Source organism: Opisthorchis viverrini, assembly GCF_000715545.1.
Source record: "Opisthorchis viverrini unplaced genomic scaffold opera_v5_1, whole genome shotgun sequence".
NCBI lineage: Eukaryota > Metazoa > Platyhelminthes > Trematoda > Opisthorchiida > Opisthorchiidae > Opisthorchis > Opisthorchis viverrini.
The window spans coordinates 6,816,787-6,836,264 of NW_008751657.1; the positions used below are offsets into that span (position 1 = coordinate 6,816,787).

At 44.1% G+C, this 19,478-nt stretch overlaps 1 protein-coding gene across 1 annotated transcript; it reads right to left on the reverse strand.

Moving 5' to 3' along the window:
• Positions 1–16,832: 16,832 nt before the first annotated feature.
• T265_00110 (hypothetical protein) lies at positions 16,833–17,751 on the reverse strand (the record flags this gene model as incomplete). The annotated part of the gene is made up of 2 exons (XM_009163767.1): positions 16,833–17,181; positions 17,507–17,751. The coding sequence occupies 2 exons, from the start codon at positions 17,749–17,751 to the stop codon at positions 16,833–16,835; spliced, it is 594 nt and encodes a 197-aa protein (XP_009162031.1).
• Positions 17,752–19,478: the final 1,727 nt, after the last annotated feature.

Here is a 19,478-nt window from a genome sequence, read left to right on the forward strand (position 1 = left end):
GCGTCTCATCTCTGAACAATGAATGTGGCTTGAGCACCGACGGCTCCCCAAGTCCTGAAAAGGAACAATATTTCACCACAGGGTTCGTTCAGTGTACGATTTCGTGCAAATGTTGAAGCCCTGAAGAAGTGCCGGATAGGAACTTTTACACAAACATATATAGCTCTCCGTCTAATCTTGATCATTTCCGCCTTGATCTCGCACTGGCTCCGGCAAAAGTTTATGTGGTAAGAAAAACTTTGTTCAAATGTTTGGACGTTCACCGCAAATTTCGTCATTGGTGGCAAATAACCCCTAAGGAGGATGAGTCATTGAAGAAGTTCCATCCGTTATATGAGCAGTATTAATAAGCATCATGATGCTCATGTAAAATTTCAATATTCCTGCAGCTTTCAAGCCACGTGAGGCAAACTGCGTCCAACCCTCTTCCGTGATTGTGTCTGAGTTTTTAACTACTCGTTAGTAGGGTGTAATTAAAAACATAAAATGGGCCGAGTAGCTGCTACTGACATTCGTAAAATATCCGGCAAATAAAACTTGTTTTCCGTTCCAACCCATGGTTTAATGTTTACATCAGCGCGCCAACTTAGTTGAATCAATTGTCCGGTAAGATTGAAAGAAACGGGCAGTCCCCCTAATTTTGTTTACCGATTAAATCCAAATGCAGCGCTCTTCTTGTGTAGACAATGGACACTACCGGCCACGAAAGTGTAAAAAGCATGGTGACAACTCGGTTGCAAAATGTTTGGGACCGAAGTAAGTAGTTGGGTTTTAAGGCAGTCAGGGAACCAATCCGTGAGATTCCTAGTGGCGTGACTAGTGACGTGATCAGTGCTGGGTGTTCTGTTCAGTGTCCCTGTTTGTTGATTAGTGCGATGACTAAGCTTTACGATAGATCGGTTAGGGGGGGTTCGTCTTTATGATGAACCCGGATTTTTTCGTCCCTGCTTCTTCAGTCTAGGACACCTTAATGGAAAATTCCTCTTGGGGTCATTCACAGATTTCGTTCACCTGTGTTCGTCCAAGGGTGCTGGGACAATTAGTTTGGGGATGGGGGTGGGCTGGTTAATTGGATCTAACGCTACTTGGATTTTGTACTTTTAGACCCAGGCGATTTCGCTGATAACTGCACACCGCCTCGTGTCATCTCGGCTGATCTAAGACCGCTCTCCACACGTTTGCAAGTTCTACCCCCTCTATTCTATTCACACTGGGATGCTTGGCGATTTCCACCGCCTCGGCCACCAGTCGCTGTGGTGTGAATCTTAAACCCCGTCTCAGGATGTCCACATTTTCTAAATCTATCTTATGCCCAGTGTCTAGAGCATGCCCTGCCATTGCTGAATCTTTGACTAACGCTTGGTATTCCTCTGCGTTTCTCGGTGGTTTGTTAATGGAACGCTTATGCTCACCGATTCTGGTGTGCAATTCCCTGGCTGTCTGACCTATATAAACCTTCGTACAGTCGTTACATTTTATTTTGTATACACAGTTCCTAGTCCTATCAACCGGAAGGCGATCCTTCAAATGCACCAACACCGAGCGTAAAGTTTTCCCCTTCTGGAAAGCTACTCTAATGTTAGCCGTATTCAGTACCCTTCTAATGACTTCAGATGTCCCTGTTTTGTATGGAATGACCGCTGTTCCGATCCACTCCTTGTTGGGCCTTGGTGTTGGCACCAATACCCGTCTTAGTTGTCGCTTAATTAAACCCACTGGGTATCCGCCATCTTGAAGTCGCTTTTTTACCTCGAGCTGTGCTGCTCTTCGGTCGACCTCCTCTGTACACAGTGCTCTCACTCTCCTAAACATCGCTGAGGCTATGCTAGCATATACTGCTTTTGGATGTGCAGAGGAGTAGTCTAAGACCGCACCACTATCTGTTGATTTCCGGTATACAGTGGTTTTTAATTTCCCACCACTCTTGTGTGTCATGCAGTCAAGGAAAGCTAGTGTACCCGATGTGGACTCTAGCTCCATGCTAAACTTAATGTGAGGGTCCAATGTGTTCAGATGTTGAAAGAATTCGTTCACCTTATCCCGCTTTATTACAACGAACGTGTCATCTACGTAACGCCAGAACACCCTTGGTGGACACTCGAATCCGTTTAAAGCTTTCTGTTCGAAGTCTTCCATGTACATGTTGGCCAAAATCGGGGATATTGGTGATCCCATCGCTAAACCTTGTTCTTGAGAGTATATAATTGAGTCAAAAACAAATTGACTGAGGTTTAGGCATACCTTTATGCCTTCAACTATCTCGTCTACGGAGAGTTGCGTTCGTTCTTGCAGCGTTGTGTCTGCCAGTAAAAGTCTTCTCGCTACTTCCACAGCGTCCGCTTTAGGGACGTTGGTATACATCGAATTGACGTCAAAACTAGCCAGGACTTCGTCTGGCTCTATCTGAAACCCAGCTACTTTTTTGGCAAAGTCATACGAATCTTGGATGTGTGTCGGTGACTTGCCGGCAAGTGGTTTAAGGATACCTGCTAGATATCTGGCCAGCTCATGTGGTGGTGAACCTATGCCATCCACTATTGGTCTTATGGGGACACCTTCCTTGTGAATCTTCGGTAACCCGTACAGTCGTGGTTGGATTGCACTTTTTGGGTACAATCGATACCACTTGCCTTGCCCCAGATGGTTTATCACAGATCTTAGATACCTCCCAACTTCAACTTTACTCTTACTCATAATTGACGTGATCTTTCCGTTACTAATTTGTCGGTAGGGACCATCAGCTATGTGTTGTCTAACTTTATGAAGATAGTCACTCTTATTCATGACGACCGTGGCCTTACCTTTATCTGCCTTTGTAATTACTATGCTGTCTACATTTTTTAACGTGTTTAAGGCCCTTCGCTCAGCTGGTGCAATGTTTGGAACCCCTGGTTGCTGGGACTTCAGGACTGTGACCAACTGTACACGTAATTTTTCCGCTTCCATTGAAGGAAGCTTCTGGAATACAGACTCAACACTAGGGATGATCTCTTCTGCCCTTATAACGCCTTTACTTACTGCAAAATTCAATCCTTTCTCTAACAGACAACGTTCCTCTTCACTTAAGGGTCTATCTGATAAATTGACTACGCTACAATAGCTAGTGGATGACTTACTGTTCTCTGCTGTGTTACTAGAACCGCGAGTGGTAGAAAGCAATTTCTCGAACTTCCGTATTTGTCCGTCCTTGCATTGTTTACCTTGAGCTGATTTCACTTCCTTCGCTTTGGTATCTAGTAATTCGAATTCAGCAGGCGAGAGTGCGGACTGAAGATCATGGTTGAGACGACATGCGCGGTGGCGGATATCAGTTAAACGTTGGGTGGTTAAATGGATCCTCTGTTTGAGGAATGACTTGGCCGCTGAAGAAGCAATTCGAGCAGAAGCGGGGGACGCATCTGGTGGCTTAACAACCAGAGATTTGGGAATTATGTTGTGCTTCATGCATCTAATGCTGAAAATGCGATGGTTCTCCCAGTTTGCCTCCAATCTCGCCAACCGAACATATTCACTTGACAGCTTGCGAACACATGGTCCGTAGATGTTTTCAATCAATTGGAAAATGTTTGGGACCGATTGGGAAGTCATCGTTTCAGAGGGGTTTGGTAAACACAGGTGAACGAAATCTGTGAACGACCCCAAGAGGAATTTTCCATTAAGGTGTCCTAGACTGAAGAAGCAGGGGCGGAAAAATCCGGGTTCATCATAAAGACGAACCCCCCCTAACCGATCTATCGTAAAGCTTAGTCATCGCACTAATCAACAAACAGGGACATCAGACTGAACACCCAGCACTGATCACGTCACTAGTCACGCCACTAGGAATCTCACGGATTGGTTCCCTGACTGCCTTAAAACCCAATCAACCTACTTACTTACTCACTTGGCCTGACGAAGCTTTTGCGTCAAAAGCGAAACGTTGCCCAGCAATAAATCCACCGATTGTTTACCAAACCCCTCTGAAACATGGTGACAACTGTTGAATTAGGAACTTTTTCAATTGCTGCACAATCCAGGCGAAGTCACTTAAACGAGAAGTTTCGCAAATGAATGCCGCGATGCTTGGTGAAAAGTTTTACCTCACTTATTGCCCCGGCTCATTAGGTCCAGCCCCGTTCCTACTTACAGAGATTATCCTCGAAGAAATCTGCCCGCGGTAAACGAAACACCAGTCAGGGCCTCTCATTTAACCAAGCTGCCGTTTGACTTTGAGCATTCCACATTACCTCACTCCGTCTGTCCTCGAGAAAAATTGTCACGGAAGGAGTTTGAAAGATACAAACTGGTATTAATGATCACACCAGGAGGTTACGCCTACTATGGAGTACGGATCGCTGCTCTACTTCATTGTATCGCACACGGTTGTTGCACGCGTCTATTCCTCACCGCCACCACTACATTTTCTAGAGATTATAATGAACTGCTGTTCCTATAACCGTAATATAAACATAAGCGCGTCAATATCTATGACAGCGTGGCAATCAATGAGGACTTTTCCGCGAATTCCATTTAAAGTATCTGGAGCTGTGACTGGTCTACTTGTACTGAGGACTTACATTCGCGGTTTGTAGTTTACTTTGAAATATCTTTCATCGACTTCTGTAGGCTAGGCTACCGTATAAAGGAGAATTTGCTCCAGTGTTGATTTAGTGGTCTTTTTAATTCTGTACTCAAAATAACTAGTTGTAGAGGTTCATTGCATACAATTCGGTAGACGGTTGCAGCTTGTCACCCAGCAGGCTCTACACGCAATAAGAAGTGAGGTAAGTAGAATGCTACTTCCGAACAACATGTACAAAGTGGAGAATATCGGGGTTCGAAGCTCAGTCAGATCTTAAAAAAAAGCTCCAAGTCGGCCCACGTTAAGATGATGGCTTTTCCTAATTCTTCCTGCCTTGAATTTCGAATATCATAACCAATTCGCGAGTATTAGTTAACCGTGGTTGTTCGCTTTCTTGTAGGATATGTTTTATGTCGAACCAGTTCGCTCCCACATCATCACAGACGATAAGAAAGATTCACTGAAGCCAGTTATAATTCAAAAATCATAACGGGACTCTATCCTTATGTGAAATTCAGAGTCTTTCACATTAAATATCGGGCGGATTCGTATGCGAAGGAACGTTTTCGTCCACAGAGGTATGCGATGCGTTCGATATAATGATACTGCGTTTCAGTCGTTTTGTGTTAACCTAACCATTATAAAGTGTTAATAATAAATCGAAATTGAAAAGTTGTTAAGGCTCAATTGGCCTGGACGTGATTATGTTGTCTCAGAATCATTATCGTCACGTAGAGCTAAAATGCTACCATACTAACAGGTCACTAGCAAAGAAACTTACTCAGGATCACGCGAGAAACTTCGGTGACGTCTAACAGCGAGAAAGTAGTCATATTCATTTCGCTTCTGTGGGATGACCGGAGCTAATAGGGTAATAACTATCCACAGTTTCAGCATCCAGAAGCTCAATCTGCCGTTCTTCCTGGCTGACCTACGTTTCCTCGTTGTAGCCCGATAAGCTTAATCAATGCTTCGGGACTGCCGGGTATTTTAAAGCATGGTCACGTGGTCCGGCATGGTCAGATGATCTGTGTTCTCTCCTCTCAGATTCACAGCTGTTGGAAGCAATAAGTTTGAAGCTTCATCGCCTCTTTCACAATTTGAACTGTGCAAATAGTCAAAAGAAGCAGACTGGAACCGAACGATTTATGGCTGTTTTGGGAGATAGTAGGTACCCTCACTTTGCTCAAATGTTGAGAAATCAGTTGCTTGAAAAGTTTATTGGTTTCACCTGGAGCAGCTGCATTTCGCATTCCTTCTGTCGCCTTATGGAAAATCAGAAGTATTGGAAGATTAATTGGCAAAAGTGATCCACGAGTCTGGTCCGTTACGTTATCGTCAAAAATCGTTACATTAAGCCACCTGCTGTCTACATTTTAGTAGAACACTAAATTAGCATTTACTAATATAAAGCTTTGAAGTCGCTCGCGTGAGCATGCTGTGCCTTGCTCGGCCCTCGCCATCAGAGGATCTTTATCCAATCCAGGGAAAACTTTGCTGGTGTACATTGTTCTGAATTGGAGGATATGGAAATGTAATCCGTTCGAATTAAGCCTATGGATCCATTCGTTCGCCGCTTTCCGTTTGCAGTAGCACGGTTTCTCTAAAAAAAATCCCCAGGTCCAAAGGACAGCAACTAGATTTGAACTACTACTGTATAAGTTTGAGTGAGGTTTTTTCTAAACAATTTAAATCTTTGTGAACCAAAATAGAGAGTATTACTCCGAGGAGCTCCTCGTGGATGATTATGTGGATAGTTCAACCCAAGCCACTCGAACCTAAGTAGTTGTATTGCACCTCCAAATCACACCCTGATTCTCACCGAAACCGACATCCATCTATTTGAGTATGAACAGCGAGGAAGTGTCGGTCCACTGTGTAGTGTTGACGCATATCCTGGAATTAATGTAGGCACACTAATTGGAAGAGTTCAACAATTTAATCTATATAAGGTTCACAGAGATTATCGTTGAAGCCCGCACGATAGCGGCCGATGCCATTTTTGTTGTCACCTGCTTTTAATGAATGAAAGTGTGGGCTACTAGGTGGGCTCAAGTTGGATCACTTTTCCACCCCTTTCCTTTTTTGAGGTAAAACCTTGAGGAAATTACGGCTGTACGGCAGTGAGACACCAGTGTCGTTCATTGGATGATGTCGAATTGACTTTGGGGTTAATAATCACGATGATGATCAGGTCAGCACAGGCTGCACTGACTGTCAGTAGAGCAAAGGTGTTTGACATAAACTGTTGACCCATATTAACACGATGAACGGCAACTCAGGCAGTCGTATGAAGGTCTACGGGAAGGTCTAGCCTAAGAACACCACATCAAGTGGTGTCAGACAAGGCTGTCCTCTTTCACCTTTTCTCTTCGAGTTCGTCACTGATACGATTATGTATGACTCACTACCAGCCTCTAGTGGTTGTGGGGCCGAGGTTTTTCCGGGGCATTCCCCCGCAGATACCGAGTACACAGATGACATAGCTCTTTTACGCCGTCGTAATGCAAAAATTATTAAATAGTCTAACTAATTCTACCTCACGGTTTAGCATGCCCTTCACGCCTGTAAACTTCAAGACTGGGTGGGCTAGAACCCTAACCTCGTGCTTGCGGATCAGCCGATTGAGGTAGTACACAAATGTGTCTACATGGTCAGCTGTATCGGTCTCAGTGGTCTCGCCAAAGATGATATTTCCATCCGAATTGGGAGGGCCAAAGCAACTTTCGCGAACCTGTATCCATTGTGGCGTAGGTGTGACACCAGCTTATCCGTCGAGGCTCGTTTAGCTGTAGCACCCTTTCGGTGCCTAACTGCCATGCCACCCGAAGGAAACACAAGGGCTGGGATACCGCCAGGTTGCCAAAGCCTAGACAGGGGGATTTGAGAGACAGAGGTCGGGTTTGAACCATGGACCTTCCGGTTAGTGAATTCGCGCTCTAACCACTTGGGTCATCTCTTATCCGTCAAGGGTCGAGTTTACATTGCTGCGGTGCGCTGCGTATTACTATACGGATCAGAAACCTGGCTGTCGCGCACCGAGGATATCAAGATACTTCCAGTGTTTGATCATCGATGTCTTCGGATCATTGCCCGAGTCTGGTGGGAGCACCAGATGAGCAATGCTGAAGTACGTCGAATGGTTTCCGGGAGAAATAACTCCCCCACGATAGATGAATTGAGCACACCCCATAGGTTGTGCTGGCTTGGCCATGTGCTCCGTATGCTAGTCGACCGAGTTCCTCGAAGGGCTCTTTTTGCACAATTACTGGAGGGTGAAGACGAGTCAAGGGAGGTCAAAAAATGACTTGGTGGTGAAGTATGAAAGCTAAAACCAGTGAACTCAGTTGCACCGGTCATTGCCGTCTCCCTGGGTGGGGATCCCGAGACGAGACACATCAATGGTTAGAGACATTGTCAGACATGGCCCAGTCGCGCCCACAATTGCGCTCCTGCATCCAAACTATTGCCTTCAATCCATATATCCGTTGCCAATCTACCCAATGAAAAGTCCACCAACAACCCTATACATACGCACCAATTACATCAGCTACCACCTCCAATGCATTAACACACTCATCATAACACATTAAGTACCCATTTTCCAAATCTTGAAGCAATTTTGATGAAAAGACCTTCCCGATCTTTTATATATATATATATATATATATATATATATATATATATATTCTAGTCACCGGTGAGCAACAAAACTTCACCAGCAGCATGCAACATTGTGAAGGACGCTCTGTGAGAACAAATGATCGTAGGTATGAATCAAAGAGATCTGGCTGATAGGGATAAATATAATCGTTTAACTTCCTTCCTATCATAGAAACACGATACAACATCACCTCAATGTACGAAAACAAACCCTGGCCGATGAACTTTCCCTCTTTGAAAAACAGCAGCTGATGTGAACCCTCTACACAAGGAACATGGAACTTCACTCAACTAAACTTAAATTTCCATTTTCCAGGCAACTCCGATAATCTTCAATAGGATGGAACGAGTCTTATTCAGAAGGGATTATATTCCGTCAGAATTCATTTGCGTATTCAACACGCGCAGTCGTTTTAAAAACGAATAGTAAACCATAAAAATGTGAGAGTTAAGCAGTTTTAGAACTGTATGGAGCTAGGACCCCAATATGATATTAGAGCGATCTGTCCCCCTAAGAAATCCTAACATCAGTGACAAAACAGGACAGTTTGAGTAACCTGGTACTGTCTTCAACCGCAATATGTTACGCAAAGGCAGTTATCGCTTTAGTAACGTGGCCTACCTCGCGCTCTTTTACACGCTTCGTTACACACCTAAAAGCACATCTGAATGATAACTGAATTGACCTTTGTCTGATACCCGGTCGAAGTATCCAAAAACTCAGAAATGTTGTGTTCTTACATTTTTATGGCCGACGTGCCCCAGGGGCGGTCCATTGCGTTGATGCCATCACCATTGTCGTCATTATCAACATTGGCAGTAGCAGGAACGGCCTATGTATGACCACAGTCCAGCTATGAGGAGTGTCTTTGTAAGTAGTTGTAAGAAAAATATATGGTAGGGACTCGGTGAAAAAACGAGTTTTTGAGGAAATAGGCAAAAACAGGATGTCCACATTCTAGAATATTGACAAGACAAAAACATCTGAGTATCAAGCTTAAGTAAGGTGCCGTCATTGGGACTCACCTAACGTCCTTTGCAACATGAGCTTAGTGTACCGCGATAGACAGATTTTGGCTAGATAGTCCAACTAGAAATTGACAACATAACCACCACTAAGATCGGTAAAGTTCGTTTTCTACCTACATCCAAGGGGGTACATTAGGACGCCAATCAGTGGGACACGAAAATCCCATAGTGCTCATGCTGATTGTAGCATTTTTCTTGGCCGCGTAGATGTCATGGCGTAGTCCTCAAATCTTTCAGCGTCATGGATAGCAACTTATTGGTGGTCTAGCACTTGTAATACACGTTCCAACCACCTTGGCCTGATTAACCTCATTTGCTATCTTCATTTTCCATAGAATACTGAAATCAGTACTGCACACTGATCGACAGTGAAGCATCAGTGTCAACACTGATGTTGCTGATGATGATGACATCACATGATGGAACATGGGCCAGTTCTCACTGAGGTAAGGGGATTAAACTGCTGCGTTGCCCTATTAAAATACCTCATTTTCCTGTCTGATGGTGGGCGGCAGTAATAAATGGCCTGCTATGTGAACTCGGGTCCTGCATTCAGTGAGTCAGCTCCCTCAATCCAAATTTAGGACGGGGGGCAACCCGTACGAACATCGGCGCCGTGGCCCTTCTATAAGTCTTATCCACTCACCAGTGTTGGTCAAATTGCGTCGCCCATTTCAGGCGGATGATGATGCAGCAGATAAACAGCGTGTATCCTGAGGCCGCTGGAGCTTGATATGATCTTGCGCAACCTCGAATACTAGAACTGTTGCAGCCTTCCAGGTCTTCTTCCGCCTCGGGTGACCTTACGGATAGCATGGGTTTTTCGCGTTCTCGGTTAAACATGAATTCGTCTCGACAAACTGGAGACACTAAAACTATTACAAAATATCCAACGGTGGATATTCGGACACTTCAAATCACAAGTGGACAGGAAGGTGGGGTATTCTCACAACACAAGGCGTTTCTAACCAAAAGCTAATTTCCGTTTGACCACATGGAGGCGGAAGTTTCTCCAAATCAGGTCACGATGCCGATTCTATTAGACACTAGCACTTGGGCTGTTAAGCGGTTCAAAATCCTAACACTTAAAAGTGAAGCCGTGGCTTATCCTGCACGGGAGTACAAGATTCTCGGTTCAAATGTCATTCAACTATTTAGCAGATGCATTAAAAACTATTGGTGGACCGTTTGGCAGGAAGTAGCCGAAATCCATCACTTTAGAGCTCTTGATGGGGTCCAACATTCTAGGCGGTACAAGACGACTATCCGCGAAAACAGTCAAGATGAACATGAACTCTGGTACGTTTATATTGAAGTAGCTAAACGACAATTCCAATTGACGATTTACAGGTCAGAAAGTCATCCTTTTGGAAATTACCCATCAGTAAATAGCGAAAAAACGGTTAGCAAACCCACCCGTTACCTGTCACAATACCAAAGCTTCGTGGAACCGTACAAAACACGATCGCTTGAATTTTGTCAGGCTTATACAAACTCAGCGACAAATTTGACGTTTACAGTGTGTAACTTTATTGGTGATACAGTCAGTCTCCTACAAAGTCCAGCTTCGGGGAAGAATAAAAGTGGTCTTTACTTGGGAATGGCCGTCATTCGTAGAGAGCCGGTTTCCTTATACATTAAACTTTTATTTTGCCTCTGTTTTTAAAAGGACTCAATTACTAAGTTTGTTACAACTTAGTAAACATATTAGTTTCTGGGCTCTTATTGGATGGAGGTACTAGCTTCCCTTCCCACTAGGGTGACTTCTTGAGAGGCATCATGGATAACCGTTTCTGAATAATGTTGCAGTCATTCATTGGTTTCCAGTCATAAGACAGTCAGCACTCCAAACACACACGAAGAAAAGACGAGGCTATTAGCCCGTCACCCAAGCAGCAGGATGTAAGTTGGTGCCATCTATGGGGATGGACGGACATGAAACGTGTTCACTGCGATATATGGTCCAGAGATGGTGATTCGAGTAAATTGGTAAGTGATATACGAGGCCAGAGATTCAAATTGACTACGACTACCCAATGGCCGTAGACAGAGCACAATTCCGTAATACAGCACATCCGCTCTCACTAAAAGAAACCACCTCCATACAATAAGCTTTGGCCAACAAACTTCATTTTAAATCCATGTGGTTTGTTATTCGTATCTTTTTGAGTCAGTTTTGTGCCAATTCAGTCGCCCTGTAGGTTCGTCACTAATCGCAAAACGATAAATAATATGCAGCATCTATATGGCCCCGCTGCACCTGCCTGATTAGTCCTGAGCAGGAATAAAGCGCTGGTCCTTTCAAAAGACATTCAGGTAAATCTACGCTAATGGCTTGGTGACCCTCAGGTTCTCCACGGTATTCGACGGTCATTCGGGTTAGTAATTTCAACCGTAAAGCAATAAGACTCCTTGCGCGTTATTATTTCGAACACAGCTCATCGGTCGTTATCGTGAGATTAGGTACAGATGTCAGTTAAAATTGAGTAGCGAAGGTCAGGTGATTCATGGCACCTGAAGACAGCTTATTGAAACAAGTAGCCAGCGTGAAAAGATCGTGTGGGTTCAAAAAGCGGCAGACGAGGGATTAGTTCGACCGACGATTGGTTGTGAACATAGGTGTGAGACTGATGATACCCATGGCAAGAATGAACCAGAAAAGGTACAATATAGATATGTCCCATAGAAAGTACAATCAGTGCAAGTTCAAAATGTTGAATTTCCAAAGCTTGATATTAATCAGTAGACACGAAACAAAGAGCCTCGCAGGTAAATGAGAGCTAAGCCAGTAATTTTTTGTGTGTATAGGGAGAAGGGGGCAAACATACTGCTGGAAAGATATGACATACCACAACCTTGGCCTTTTTCAAACCCACCAGTACGTAAAGATCTTCCACATTTACACATTCGCGTCTTCCCAAGCAGCATTTATCAAGTCTCAAAGGTCTTATTGACTTGAAGGCAAACGAAACAAGGACGTCCATAAACAACGAATTTCGGAGGCAGCACACTAATTCTGATCACTACCCAAGGCTAAGGTACTACAAAGTGGAAAGTCAAAATGAGCCGCTGATAACTGAAGAGGACGGTGGGACCAGATGTTGATTGAATGAACCTGAAAACGACGAATCTGAAATTGGCATACTTTCTTGTATTCATCAATCGAATCTACCAGTCTTTATTGTTCTAACAAATCCTATACATACCACGATCCAGTAATCTGCAAGATAACATCCAAACGAAAACAGAAGAACAACGGATCCCTATATACAAATCTAGACAGATAGGTTATCCAACTCCCCACTGTCTTCATGAGCAAAATCCAAACAGAAGCTTTATCTGGTGGCCAAAGTTCTGTGTGGTAGCACAGAAAATGATCTCACCAAAGTTCGTACACAGCTCGAAAAATTAATTGAAGAGCTCAGCTGTCTAGAATTTGTGTCCAAAAACACAGAGTTGATTTAAATCTACGTTGGTCGACTAGCCCATCAGTATGAATAGACTCCCGTAAACCAAGCTCACCTGTTACGCTGTGAGTGTGTCCGGAGAAACAGGCAGTCATTCATTCTGCCACCGAACAATGGGCCTGGAGTTGTGCTACAAAACTGCGCATATTACAATGCCCGAATTATCTACATGTTGTCCAACGGAAGATCTTTAGGTTGATGAACAACAAAAGGACACGGTTTAGAAAGTCAAACGCACCATCAGTACTTGTCTGAGAGAGCTGCAACATCTCCCCATAACTGGATTCGCAACTTAACGGAAGTCTAGACTACCGGAAATACATAAACTCTGTCTTCACGTGCAATCTAGTCAACTTATGCCTCTGCTTATCATAAAAGCACTCAACGCCTGATTATGATGCTATAACCTTGTCATGATTTTTTGATATTATTATAGTATATTATTATTATACTTACCACATATGCTAGTATTGAACCTTTGTATGTATATTTCATCTTATCCACGCTTGTTCTAAGACAAGGAAAACGTTGCTTAGCCTCGAAAGCCCGGACCCTGTTCCAACTCGCTCTCGGACACATCCTACACGTCTCAAACCTGTCATATTCGAGATGACCTTTTCGGTCTCCTGATGTTTAAATTTGTGGATTGCCTGCGGCAGATTCATATAAAAAAACAGGTCGTTTGATTTTCAATCCTTGTTCACCAACATTATTTCCCAACGAAATAATTGATGTCCCCTATTATTCTGTCAGAGACAAGTCTCCACGTAGGAGCCTCTATAGACATCCGACCCCCTTTTGGCGGCACATCTTATAGACAGGAAGATAATGTTGTAATAAGGAGCCCGTTTGGGCCGGTTATCACAGCCAAATTCGTAAGTCACATGGAGGAGCCATTATCGGCAGAAATTCGGAAACTGGTGATTTACAAACGGTACATGAAAAGTAAATCGTTCAGCCGTAGCACCCTCTCGGTGCCTAACTGTCATGCCACCCGAAGGAAGCCAAGTTGCTCGAGCCTAGACAGGGAAGTCGAGAGGCAAAGGTCGGGTTCGGTTCGAACCACTTCGCTCTAACCACTAAGCCATCTCGCTCCCACAAACGTACATAGACGACATTATTGCGATTCGCTCGGGTCGCGATCCAATTCATGGGGTGCACCAGTTACTCAAAGCACCAAAATGCACTCAAATTTTATCTGAGAAATTAAGCAACATAAAGGAATACAATTCCTCGAAGTCAGCCAGACCAAATAGTTAAATGGATCGCTATCACGAGGTTTATACAAAGCAATAAACTCATCTCAAGGCTTCGCGCCTGCTAATCACAAACACACTGATCCTGTTTGAAACGCCGCAGATGACAAAACGGACCAATAGATATGCCTCCTGGAGGAAAAGGGACATTCCACAAGGCCCACCGATTCGAAACGAAGTCGCTCTCGTAAGGTTATTTCAACCGCACCAGTCTATCTCTCACTCCCACTCAATGGTCAAGTGTTAAGCAACCAGTTCCTAATGAAGTTCCACTTGGATTCGAAACTACAACGAACGTACGAGGCCACTGAATTATTATTAGTTGAATAGACGATGCTAGCGCCAACACCAATGAAAGATATAATGACTCGACACCCGATATCAAATTTAATTTGTTGGTTTGATTATACTTGCGGACACAGAGACATTGGTCGAACGACGAGGAACCTTGCAACACGAATCAGTGAACACATTCCAGTGGTTAGGAACATGGGATTCTGAATGTCTAAAAGGCGCGATAGCTAAAATGTGTTGGAGACCAGGCCATTTCATAGATCCTCTGGTGTCTTCTTTCAACACATTCTTCCTATCACGACAGCTGTTATCGACATTTGCTCACCTACGTGCCTGATGATCTCTTTATGTTGTCCTTATATCTTATTCATGTCAGGATGATCTCTTTGTCCTTATATCTTATTCATGTCAGGCTTTGGGAGTTCGACAGTTTACATTTGTACACGCTGCATTTTATTCAATGCACCGTACTTTTACCGGTCCATCCTCGCGGTGCGAATCATTTTGAGTCTCAAGGTTAATCGTCCATCAACTCAACCACTTATCTTCCATTTCTTGACCCCATTTGATCTTCCCTCGCTAAACGCTTAGATTACTAAGTGACCTCGATCTGACATTAACTATCTGGCTTTTACAACCCAGTTTTTATGTGGTACCTTTACCTAAGACCACGATAGCGAACGATGGGCTGCGATAGAACTTTCACTGCACGAGGCATCACAAACACAACTGTTGCCTTTTGTAAATCTATACGTGGGGAGCGACTCTTTATATTCATCAGTAGTCAAACGATAGTAAGCTCGGATCAACAGCTGGTTTGGAACGAAGCTCAGATCTGAGTTAAAATAAAATTTACTGTGAATGCGCCGACCGTAGTTAACATACTCCCTTTGGTACAAATACGTGTTGCATCACCGACCGCTACAACTTTTCGCATATCACCTCCCCAACAAGGAGAATGGACCTGTTAAAACATTTTTGTATTGTTGGGTGATACTTTAGACTTCTATCAGTTGTCGGTAATTGGATGAAATGCTTCCTTAACAGTATAAAGCCGGTAAGTCCCTTTTGTGTAGATCAATCGGTCGTCATTGTCCGCTGGTGAGCGGCCGTACTCACTCAGTTCGAGTCCAATCTGCAGCCCAACGTGACGTAACATGAACACATCCGCTTACCAAATACCTCGGCATACTCAGCTCCCTGGTTTACACAGAAGTAGGGTTCTACGGTGGAAATCGGGCACGAAAACTTCTGGAGACAGAACTACTCCGTAGATGTAAGCAGCTATTGTCTCTCATCCACAGCGACAAATTAAGCCTTGAAAATCCGACAGAAATATCATCATATTGAAAGGCCATTCCCCCAGTCCTTATTGTTGATTTTTCATGCATTTTTGAATGCATCCCTCCCTTATTCACAGATCCAAATGTATGTTTGACTAAATTAGTTGATTTGTTCCCAGGATGGCATGCGTATGTTTCAAGGAAAGGTTACAAGGTCAGACATTGTACAAATGAATGGATGAAAAACAGCCCCAGAACTTACTCAGCCTGTTAGCTCAGGACTGCCATGGTATCGTACCTCTGTTCTACCATGCCGTAGTTCTGTTTCTCGTTAAATAGCTTGTCAGCCCTGCTTGGCATACAACCAATCAATACGGTCATACCTAAGACCACCGACAACCATCGTTCAGTTGTAGCACCCTTTCGGTGCCTAACTGCCATGTCACAAGAGAGAAGCTGGTATTTTACCAGGTTGCTCAAGTCTAGACAGGGAAGTCGAGAGAGAGGTCATCTTTGAACCACAGAAGTTCCGGTCAGTAAACTCGCACTCTAACCATTAAACCACCAACAACCATAGTCGATCAAGTGTAACTAATTCGCAACACGTACACGACTAAAAGATTGCTGGTTGGATTGGGTTACTCTCCCACACTGTTCTGCACGATAGCCAGAGTTTTGTCAGGTGCTTGCTTTGATGATGCTTTAATCTACAGCAACTCAAGACCGGGAATGAAAAGATACCAAGTGGGCTTCAAAAGAAAATGGCATTTGCAATCTAAGCCATATACCTGACTACACTATGCATACTACGCAAGTTTGAGCAAGCCAGAATCGCCCCAATCATTCGTGTTCTGGAATTTTACGACAGCCATGTGCTGAAGGGGTGCCACACTGGAGCTATACTATTACCCCACATGCTCTATGTTTACAGGTAAGCTGACGATTCGCTACAGAGTATTTTTGAACCAGATCCATAATACCCTTGCAATTCTCACAGAGGAAAGGTCCCGAAAACAAGAGTAGAAATGTAGAGAACCAAAAATTCTTCGTGGCGACAGTTGCGTTGTTTTGGTGGAGTAGCTTTAAGCATTTAGGTAAATGCTTTGGAATGACCGAAGTACAGATTCTAAGCCATGAAAATAATTCATACCCTCGGTAGTAAGGTTACAAGTGGGACATATGAAAATCTAGCCCTTAAAAAATCATCACCAGGAATCAATGGATAATCGATTGTTAGTACGGTTATTGGTTTAAATTGGCACGAAGGGAGGTGAACACATCAATTTTCTGTCCAAATATGACGGCATTTCATGCAAGAATATTTTGTGGTACTTGGCTCGTCCGCAGACCGTGTTTGCATTTGAACAAAATAGGCGCGATTATGGCCACACTTGGGACATTTTTCTTCGATCTGCGCTGAAGAACTATATTGGTCGTCTATGGAAAAGACAGCATCTTCCTCCAAGCGTAATCGAATATCTTGACGAGGTTTATGCTCCTGCACAAGCGGTTGAGTTACAAACCACTGGTAGGAACAACACGGTGTAGAACAATTCAAGGAGTAACAATTAGCTGACTCCTCAACCATCAACAGCGAGTGGCATAATGGACAGAAAAGAACGGGCATCCTAAAAGGGAGAAATGTGTCATTTTAACTGAGCTGTTCATCTGATGATTTACAAAGTGGTCAAACATTTACGAACATACTAAAAGACATCGAATGAAGGGTTTGGGAACCAATTCTCCAAAGATGACGAAGCACCATTCAGCTCAATGCTTGCCGGTTGAGGACGGTGAATTCACACATGTGTATCAAACCGAGCGGCAGCCAGTTAGTGATCGGGGTCACAATGTAGCGACTATCCCGAACAGAGAAGAACGCCTCGATCCGAATACTTCGAATGACAGTTATTGTGACCACCAGCTACCGCTCATCTGGAGCCCACAGCTAACGTAGAACCTTGGACGGTGAACGTGGAAACTACAGCCTTGGAGGTATATGACTGCATATCTTCTCTAAAGCGCCACCAGTCTCCTGGTCCGGATGTCCTCCTACCCTCACTGTTAAAAGATGAAATGAAATCCGTAGTCAGTGCTTGTCTGATCTGTTTGCGTGCATTTGGGAAAAGGAGACAACTGGAGAAAATCGATGATGATACCCTTTTCAAAAAGGGGCTTATTTTCAGTGTGGTAAACATAGGGGGTTAAACTTGACCAAGCTTGTAACGAGATTGTTGGCGTCCCTTGTCTTTCGTCGCTTTATGATGGCTCGTGAAACAGCAAGAGGGATTTCGGCCTGGTATGTGTTGCATTGACCAGATCTTCACCTCCGTCAGACGCTAGAACGTCATCAGTGTAAACGACCCACAATTTTAGTATTCCTGGATTTTCAAGGGGCGTTCAACTCGGTTGACCGGTCTGTTCTCCTAGGCACGCTTGCCGATTAAAGATTGCTCCGGAATTTCGTGAAAGTAATAAGCTCTTTGTATTTGCAGACTTAAGGACATGTGAGAGCTCTCCAAAAGCTTCCACAAATAAAGTGGTGTCCATCAGGAGTACCCACTCCCTCCAATTCCATTTAATAACGTGATCGGTGGACTAGTGAGAACGATGGAAGGTCTTAAAAACCCCGGTGCTCAAATAGTCTCCGACGGAAACCTTGTTGTTCTGGGATACTCAGACGATATCGTTCGCGTCTTCAAAGAGGGGAAGTAGGCTTAGGTATTTTTGGGTGAACTGACCTAAGTCATCCCGTCGTTTGGCATGCACTTTGCATACACGAGGTGCAAGGTCATGCTCCTGGACATGCAGTCATTGAACACGCCACTTACGATCCAGGGGGAGGAACTGGAAGTTGTGGAGTTTCACGTATCTTGGAAGTTGTATTTGTTCTTACTATAGTGTGACAAATGAGATTAATGCCCGAGGGGCGTTTGCCAATTTGACATCTATGGCGTCAAAGTAATGTGTCCCTGAATCTCAAGGGACGTGTGTATCGGGATACAGTGTGGGCCGTTTTGTTGGCTGCAAAACTTGGCCAGTTCGAGCGGCGGAACTAAGACGTCTTCAAGTGTTCGACGATCGCTGTCTCAGAAACACAGCTCCTGTGGGTTGTTGTCGGCGAATCCATAACGAGAAAAATTAGAAAGCGAGTTTTCGGTTGTGAAGCGTGGATTTCCAATGGGGAATGTGTCTAGCACCAGAAGCTGCATTGTCTAAGCCATGTATCGCTTATACCGAACCATCATTTGCCGAAGTGTTGTTATCAGTGCCCAATTCAGAGTGGCAGGAGAGAGGTGACCAATCCTTGACCGGGAAGAAGGGTATGAAAGGGATTACGAAACGCTTGGGCACTGGTGGTGTTACTCGCCTTCCAGGATTGAGACCGCGTGATTCCCACTGCGTCTGGTTAGAGACGCTGCTGACTGCTGATTGGTATCAGTGGCATTCTTGTGGAACGTGTAGTCAGAATGATTGTCGCAGGCTAGCACTAAGTTCCTTCCCTGTCCATTTTTATTATTTTCTCCACAATAAGGCTTTCAAATAAATCACGGCTGTACGACAGTGAAGCACCAGTGTTGAACATTGAAGTCATGCTTTTTTACAATGATGATGATCCGGTCATCGGAAACTGATAGAGACTTACCAATTGAGGTTCGTACATGACACGCTGATGGACTTCTATTTCGGTAACACTACATAAAAACAGCCGGCAGTCAGCAAACAGCTGAAGCTATTGTCCATACGCACTCTCAGATTTTGTTGCCTAAACCAATGAGGGGTGAACAGACTCATCAGTCTTAACTGATGAGTCCACAAAGAGAGTTATGAATGGGGAAGGAAAAAGTATTTGGAAGAGGAAAGGAGGCGTCGGTACAAGCTTGTTTTCGCCCACCCACCCGCTGTATATATTTGGAAGTGTGCA